At 42.2% G+C, this 9,250-nt stretch overlaps 1 protein-coding gene across 1 annotated transcript in view; it reads right to left on the bottom strand.

Annotated features, from left to right (window-relative positions):
* The window catches only part of EDF1 (endothelial differentiation related factor 1), a 6,949-nt gene extending 889 nt beyond the window's left edge, over window positions 1-6,060 (bottom strand). The window contains exons 1-4 of the mRNA XM_060757290.2: window positions 5,853-6,060; window positions 3,452-3,503; window positions 1,856-2,016; window positions 1,437-1,530 (exon numbers count right to left, since the gene is read on the bottom strand). Of these exons, the coding sequence (XP_060613273.1) occupies window positions 1,437-1,530; window positions 1,856-2,016; window positions 3,452-3,503; window positions 5,853-5,930 (385 nt within the window). The 5' untranslated portion in view covers window positions 5,931-6,060. The remainder of the gene's footprint in view (window positions 1-1,436; window positions 1,531-1,855; window positions 2,017-3,451; window positions 3,504-5,852) is intronic.
* Window positions 6,061-9,250: the final 3,190 nt, after the last annotated feature.

The raw sequence follows: 9,250 nt of genomic DNA, 5'->3' as shown, positions 1-9,250 counted from the left end.
AGCATCCCCTAGTCCAGGTCCTTTAGGGGAGGAGAAGGATGCAAATGCACTGCTTTCAAGCTTCAAGCCTTCTTCTCCTTTGATTTCTTTGAGAGCATCCCAATCCCTGCATATTTCCAGTTTCGTATTCCTGGACTGCAACTCCCCGATAGAGATAGATAGTAGGCTTGGGCAATCCATGGTTCTAAATGGTTCTAAAGTACTTACAAAACTAAAGTTCTGGTGGCGAAAATTTCAGAACTCTAACAAACTTTCAAAATTTCATAATAAATGGCAGTTCCTAATTGGTTCTGTCATTAAAATCACCAATAATGAAATAATAATTAAATTTTGAAAGTTTTGTTAGAGTTCTGAAATTTTCACCACCAGAACTTTAGTTTTGTAAGTACTTTAGAACCATTTAGAACCATTGATTGCCCAAGCCTAATAGATAGGTAGGTAGTTAGATCGATCTGGAGGACTGCTGGTAGTCCAAAAATTGGTGGAAAAGGAAGAAAGGGGAAAAAGAGGAAGGGAAATAAAAGTTGGGGGGGGGGGGAAGAGGAAGGAAGGAGAGAATGAAAGAAAAAAGGGAAGGAAGGAAGGAAAGAAAGGAGGAGAGAAATAGGGAGAGAGGATTGGCCACAGCAACGTGTGGCGGGTACAGCTAGTCCTAATAATAATAATAATAATATAATAATAATAATAATAAAAATAAATAGTGTGTTGCTGTGAGTTTTCTGAGCTGTATGGCCGTGTTCCAGAAGCATTCTCTCCTGACGTTTCACCCACATCTATGGCTGGCATCCTCATCCCCAACAAAGGATTCCCCCAGGCTGAAATCAGCCAGGCTTTGGAGCTGTGAGGCTATTTAAAGCTAATCAAGCTGGCCAATTGCAACATTGACGCTTTCCTCCAACAGACAAGTGGTGGTGAAGAGTCCTCTCACCCTGGACATCATTCCACAGACATATAAAATCACTTGCCTAAATGTGGGCAAAACGTCAGGAGATAATGCTTCTGGAACATGGCCAGACAGCCCAGAAAACTCACAGCAACCTAGTGATTCCAGCCATGAAAGCTTTTACAACACATAATAGTGTGCTTTCAAGGGAGGGAGAGCCATTCCTCCTTTTGCTACTGGGCCATGCAATAATTTAAACCCAGCCCTGGGCTTCTCTCGCTTCCAAAGGCACACATCTCGCTCTGCCAGTGTTGAAAAGCAATGACATTAAAGATTTGGAATAAGAGGTGCGTCTTGCACAATGCACCCTAAGTGCAGACATTTCCACCAACACAGATCTTGGGCAACAACTTTGAAAAGGATGTACGTATCCAGGAAAACATCCATCCGTCAATGGGAAAAAGGATCATCGCATGGGAATGGGGTTCAGCTGGAGGAGGAGGAAAGCCCTGAGGGGGGGGGGGGAATGGGCAGAGCCAGGCACCGCACTCACCGATGGCCCTCTCGATCTTGCCCAGCACTTGGTTGTTGGGGATGGCCTTCCCCGATTCATAGTCCGCGATGACCTGGGGCTTCTCGTTGATTTTCTGAAAGAGGGGAAAGAGGCTGTTTTTAGAACCTTCTGGCTGCAAGAATCATGGAACTCACTACCTTGGAGGCTTTGAAGCAGAGGCCGGATGGTCATCTGTCAGGAGGGATCGGAAGCTGCCAAAGGCAGAAGGGGTTTGGACTGGATGGCAATCGCCTCATGGCAGAAGGGGGATCTGATCCCTTTGTCTGATGTCTAGACAACACTTTAGGGGTGTTGTGCCCAGCCATTGGTGACCTCAGATGAACCAGGGAGGGGGAGAGGGGGCAGTTTTCCTTTGAGGCTGAGAGAGTGCAACCGCCCCACAATTTCGGCCCTCTTACCGTGGCGAGGTCCTTCTGAGTGAGGCCCTTGCCTTGCCGGCCCTGCTGGATGACCTTGCCCACTTCAAGGGGTACCCGGTCGTGGTGCAGCTCCTCCGTCTCCCGGTCCAGCTTCGCCGTGTTTTTGGTGATGGAGTGCTGCTTGTTCTGGCCCGCCGCCCCTGCGAGGAGGGACCCACATGTGGCTGTGCAACTGCCTCAGCATGGGGCACACCAAGAAGGATGCCTGTCTGTCACGAGGGCTTGGGCTGTGCCTTCCTGCCTGGCAGAAGGTAGCTGGACATGGTGACCTTTAGAGCACAGCAATACAGTAGTGGACTATACAGTGGCCCTGAGTCTGGAGAAGTCTCCTTCTCTGGAAGGTTTTGAAGCAGAGGCTGAATAGCCATCTGTGGGGAGGCTGTTGATTGTTTCTTCCTACCTATCAGAAGTGGGTTGGACTGGATGGCCCTTGGGGGTTCTTTCCAAATCTACGATTTTATATCAATCATACACACATACACACAAATACCGGTATATCACATATCTATTTATCTATCATCTCTCCCTCCTTTCAATCATATTTATGGCTAGATCGCCATCTGTTGGGAGGATTTTGTTTGTGTCTTACTGCCTATCATAAGGTATAGACAGGACTGGATTGGCCCTTGGGGGTCCCTTCCAACTCAACGATTCTATATCAAATACACATGAACATATATATGCATACACACACACACACACACACATACTAGTATATCAAATATCTATTTATCTGTCATATCTCCCTCCTTTCAATCATATCTATGGCTGGATGGCCATTTGTTGGGATGATTTTGATTGTCTCCCTGCCTATCATAAGGGACATATTTATTTATTTATTTATTTATTTACAGTATTTATTTTCTGCCCTTCTCACCCCGCAGGGGAATCATAGATAGACAGGACTGGATATCATACACACACACAAACACACATACACACACACTCCAGTGTATCTATGTATCTCTCTCCCTCCTTTCAATCATAGCTATGGCTGTATGGCCATCTGTTGGGAGGGTTTGGATTGTGCCTTCCTTTGTGGCAGAAAATGGTTGGACTGGATGGTCCTTGAGGGTCCCTTCCAACTATAAGATTTTATATGTATATATATACGATATAGAATCTTAGACTTGGAAGGGACCTCCAAAGGGCATCCAGTCCGACCCCCAACATATACATACACATGCACACACACTCGTATATCATATCATATCATAATCTAGCATATCAATCACCCTCTCCTTTCAATAATATCTATAATATCTGTGGCTGGATGGCCATCTGTCAGGAGGGTCTGGTTGGTGCCTTTCGAACTGGCAAAAGGAGTTTGGACCAGATGGCCCTTGAGAGAGTCCCTTCCACATCTAGGATTCAGTGACAAGATCTACCACATATCTCTCCATTGTAGCCATCATCTTTCAATCATACCTATAGCCACCTATCTTTGGCTGGCTGGCCACCTGTGAGGAGGACTTGGATTGGGTCTTTCTGCTTGGCAGAAGGGGGCTGGACCGGATGGCCTTTGGGGGTCCCTTCCAACTCTAGGGCTGGGCCTTTTCCTTCAGGGTTCCTTACATTTCTTGGAGGTCTCCACGTCTTCGCCTCTTCTCTGCGCTGCTAGGACGGCCTGGAAAGGCAAAGGTTTGCTTTAGGTTTTGACTCTTTATTACCCTCCATGGATTTAATATATTAGCATTACTATATTACAATATTACTATATATTATCATAGAGTATTATTATTAGTATTATATTATAATTATATATATGTATTTAATATATTAGCATTACTATATTACATTATTATTGTTATATATTATTATAGTGTATCATTATTAGTATTATATTGTTACATTATAATTATATATATATTTAATATATTAGCAATACTATGTTACAATATTAATCTACATTATTCCAGTGTATTATTGTTAGTATAATATTGTGTTACATTTATAATATAATTATATATATTTAATATATTAGCATTACTATATTATATTATTGTTATATATTATTATAGTGTATCATTATTAGTATTATATTGTTACATTATATATATATATATATATATATATATATATATATACCTTACTTATATACCGCTGTTCTCAGCCCGAAGGTGACTCACAGCGGTTCACAACAAATACGAACAGCAAAAATTCAGTGCTACAGTATAGAAACAGTTAACAACCTAACACATTACACAATTAATAAACAGTTACTACAATACCTATTCACTGTCGTCTCGTCATCAAAAACTTGTTCCAGATTCGTCATCCATTGTTCCATTCCAGTGTTCATTAACCAATCATTGCACTAATTATTCGAACGCCTGCTCAAACAGCCAGGTCTTCACCTTTATTTATTTATTTATTTATTTACTTCGCTTATATACCGCAATTCTCAGCCCAAGGGTGACCTTTGTGCGGAATACCATTAGAGATGGTGCTAGTCTAATGTCCGTAGGAAGGGCGTTCCACAGCCGAGGAGCCACCACCGAGAAGGCCCTATCTCTCGTCCCTGCCAGCCGAGCTTGAGAAGCAGGCGGGATCGAGAGCAGGGTCTCCCCGGAAGATCTCAAAGTCCTGGTGGGTTCATAGGCAGAGATGCGGTCGGATAGGTAGCTTGGGCCGGAACCGTTTAGGGCTTTAAAGGCCAACGCCAGCACTTTGAATTCAGCCCGGTAGCAGATCGGTAGCCAGTGGAGTTGGCGCAACAGGGGGGTTGTATGCTCCCTGCGCTCCGCTCCTGTTAAAATCATGGCTGCCGAGCGTTGGACTAGTTGGAGCTTCCGAGCTGTCTTCAAAGGCAACCCCACGTAGAGAGCGTTGCAGTAGTCTAAACGGGATGTAACCAGAGCGTGGACTACCGTGGCCAATTGTCCAATAATATTAGCAATACTATATTACAATATTATAATGCTAATATTACTATATTACAATACTACTATATATTATTATTGTGTATTATTATTAGTATAATATTGTGTTACATTATAATTATATATATATAGCATATGTATACACACATGCTTTTTGGGTATTATGTTTCTTATAAATATATATATTTAACATATTAGCATTACTATATTACAGTATTATTGTTATATATATTATTACAGTGTATCATTATTAGTATTATATTGTTACATTATAATTATATATATATATATATATTTAATATATTAGCAATACTATATTACAATATTATAATACTAAGTAAAGGTAGTCCCCTGACATTAAGTCCAGTCATGTCTGACTCTGGGGTGTGGTGCTCATTTCCATTTCTAAGCCGAAGAGCCAGCGTTGTCCGTAGACACCTCCAAGGTCATGTGGCTGGCATGACTGCATGGAGCGCCGTTACCTTCCCACCGGAGCGGTACCTATTGATCTACTCACATTTGCATGTTTTCGAACTGCTAGGTTGGCAGAAGCTAGGGCTGACAGCAGAAGCTCACGCCGCTCCCCGGAATCGAACCTGCGACCTTTCGATCAACAAGCTCAGCAGCTCAGTGCTTTAACCCACTGCGCCACCGGGGGCTCCCATTATAATACTAATACTACTATATTACAATATTACTATATATTATTATAGTGTATTATTAGTATAATACTGTGTTACATTATAATTATATATATATTTTTATATATATATAGTATATGTATACACACATGCTTTCTGGTGTTTCATATATATATATATTTAACATATTAGCAATACTATATTATAGTATTGTTATATATATTGTTATATATGATCATTATTAGTATTATATTGTGTTACATTATATATATATGCTTTCTGGGTGTTATGTTTCTTATAGTGCACTCATAAATGTGTATATCAATAGGCAGGAAGTCTCTTTCCCAGACTCCCAGAACGGGTGGGCGTGGCCTCCTGGAGTGGGCGTGTCCTTGGCCAGGCACGCCCCCTGCCAGGGAAGTGGCGGCGCCTTGCGCATGCGTGTCCCCTCACCTGCTTCGACTTGGCTTGGGCCGCGCTGGGGCCCTTCTTGCGTAGCACCGTCACCGCGTCCCAGTCGCTCTCCGCCATGGGTGCCGTCGCCTTCGATGCTGCTGCTGCTGTTGTTGCTCCGTCGCCTGCTTCGCTGCTCCTGCGGTCGCCTCTTCCTCGCTCTGCCTCCGCAATAGGCCGTCCCGTTTGGGCCCCTCCTTTTCGAAGGGCAGGAGGCATTCCCATTAGCCCGGTCACCCGCCGCTCAAACGCAGCGCGTCGCCGCGATTGGTTGGAAGCAGCCGGCACCGCCTCCGGGCCCCTCCCTCCTCGTCCCTTCAGATTTCGTCATAACGGTATTCAACGTTTCCCTATTGGTCATCTTTTTAAAGCAAGCTTCCCATAGGCGACATTCCTTGCCCGTCAGGGTTATCCGTGCTTTGATTGGTTGTGCTCTATTGGGAGACACGCCTCCACGAGGGGGAATAAGACGTTGGAAGAAAACATAGTAGGAGGCTCATTACGATTGGTTAGCGCTTATGCCAATCAAACGATGTCTTAACGTGATTGGATTGAATTCTTCCTGTTGGGCGGGGTTTTTCTCATAATCCCCGCTCCAAGCCGTGCGCAACATTAGATAGTAAAAAGTGATGAGCAATCTCAATGGGAGCGAGGCTCGAGTGCTTTAAGCTTCTGGGCATGCGCAGAAACGCGCGCAAACCCGGAAGAAAGAACCACATTCAGAAAATAGGGAATTCTAGGCAGGAAACAGGGACAGCAAAGGATTCCCCCAGGCAGGAAACAGCTAGACTTTGAAGCTGCAAGGCCATTCAATAGAGCTGTTTTAATACTGTTAGCCAGATTTTGTTCATTTTCATGTTTTCCTCCTTTCTGTTGAACTTGTCCACATGCTTCTTGTGGATTTCAATGGCTTCTCTGTGTCGTCTAACATGGTGGTTGTGAGAGTGGTCCAGCATGTCTGTGTTCTCCAATAATATGCTGTGTCCAGGTTAGTTCATCAAATGCTCTGCTTATGGTAAGAAATAATTATTGCAGGCAGGAAGCAGCCAGGCTTTGAAGCTGCAAGGCTATTCAGTGCTACTCAAGGTGGTCAGTTACAATATCCACACTTGCCTCAAAAAGGCAAGAGTTGTGGACACAATTCCACAGATATATGAACCCCATTTGCCTAGTTTCCAACACATCTCACAACCTCAGGGGGTGCCTGCCATAGATGTGGGCGAAACGTCAGGAGAGAAAGCTTCTGGAACATGGCCACACACAGCAACCCAGGGATAGGGGTTGTTTTGGTTCTGTAGAAAATGTAAATAAGTAAATAAGTAGATAGATATTATAAAATAACATGGATAACAATATAATAATAAATATATAATCTAATATATTGTATATACATATAATATTTATAATATTATGATATAATACAATGTAATACTACTACAATATTATAATTATATATATTTATATTACATGTAATATTACTTAAAATATTACAATATAATGGTATAGTACAATATAGTAATAATAATACTCATGTTGTACTATGCTAATAATATAATATATTCTATGTATATGTATCTTGAAAGACGCTCTGAGTCCCCTTCGGGGTGAGAAGGGCGGCATATAAATGTCATAAATAAATAAATAGATCATAATTAATTTTTTTATTTACTTGTTTATATTCCGCTTTCTCCTTCCAGGCAGAGACTCATTTCTATTTTTTCAGCCTTAGGAGACATTATCAAACATGCATCAGGTTGAAACTAATGTGAATTAATTGGAATTATACTGTGCTAAGGAAAAAAGAAGAGGGGCCAACCAAGCACAAGATGGATGGATGGTATCCTTGGAGTGACTGGCTTGACCTTGAAGGAGCTGGGGGTGGCCACGGCCGACAGGGAGCTCTGGTGTGAGGTCATGAAGTGTCAAAAGTGACTGAACAAATCAACAACAGCATCCTTTTAGAGAATGGCATTTATAGCCTTTTAGAGAAGAGCCAAAAACCCATTTGAGTGGAATCTCCTCAAGTGGTATACAAGTGGTCTGCAGAACAAGCCCTATGAGGAGTGGCTTAAAGAACTGTGTGAATGTTTAGCCTGCACAAAAGAAGCCAGAAAGGAGACACGATGAGGGCCATGGATCAAGAGTTGAGGGAAAGTCCTAGGGAGGAGGCAGCAAGCTTGTTTTATGCCCAATTACTGTAATTTTATATTGTTTGGTGTGTTCATTTATATTGTTTTTGTATTTATTTTTATTTTCATTATATTTTACTGTTTGTATTTTATGTTGTATATTTGCTGTACTGTTGTGCTTGGCTTCATGTAAGCCGCTCCGAGTCCCCTTGGAGAGATGGTGGCATGGTATAAATAAAGTATTATTATTATTACCCTGGAGACTAGGATGCAGTGTAGCAATGGCTTCAAACTACAGGAAAGGATATGAAGAACTTTCTGACTGAGAGAGAGAGCTGTTCAGCAGTGGAACTCTCTGTCCTGGAGTGTGGTGGAAGCTCCTTCTTTGGAGACTTTCAAGCAGAGGCTGGATGTCCATCTGTCAAGTGTGCTTTGAATGCAATGAAGGATCTATTCTAGACAAAACTTGGTATGAATACGCCATACGCCCAAATATGAACACAGATGGAGTTTGGGGGAAATAGACATTGATGTTTGGAAGTTGTAGTTGCAGGGATTTATAGTTCACTTACGCTCAAAGAGCATTCTGAACCCCACCAATGACACAATTGGGACAAACTTCCCACACTGAACCCCCTGTTTTCTAGTGGTCTTTGGTGACCCTTCAGACCCCCAGGTTGAGAAATGCTGCCTTAAGTCCATCCAGTCCAACTCCCTGTACCAGGGCAAGAAAACATAATCAAAGCCCTCCTGACAAAGAGCCATCCAGCCATACATACATATAGATAGATATGATTCACACACACACACATATATGTATATGAAAGATATAGTAGCATAGATTTGAAAGGGACCCCTAAAGAAGGACAATTATACGTTGCATGTTCCAGTGTAGGCAAACCAGACAATCTCCACATCAACAATGACAAAGAAACAACAAGAAGTACTGTTTATCTACAGGCTTAAAGAAATTACATGTATTGGAAACCAATGCTTTCTCATTACTTTATTTTCCAGATCACAAGACTGGGTAACAGCAACGCGAAGCAGGGGACCACTAGTCTATATAAATAAAAATGTAATGTTCGTTTGTGGGATTAACAGAACTCAAAAACCACTGGACAAATTGACACCAAATTTGGACACAAGACACCTAACAACCTAATGTATGTCCTTCGCTTAAAAAAAATGATTTTGTCATTTGGGAGTTGTAGTTGTTGGGATTTATAGTTCACCTACAATCACAGAGCATTCTGAACCTCATCAATG

This window comes from Anolis sagrei, chromosome 11 (genome assembly GCF_037176765.1).
Source record: "Anolis sagrei isolate rAnoSag1 chromosome 11, rAnoSag1.mat, whole genome shotgun sequence".
NCBI classification, from domain to species: domain Eukaryota; kingdom Metazoa; phylum Chordata; class Lepidosauria; order Squamata; family Dactyloidae; genus Anolis; species Anolis sagrei.
This window is presented reverse-complemented; position numbering and strand designations above follow the sequence as displayed.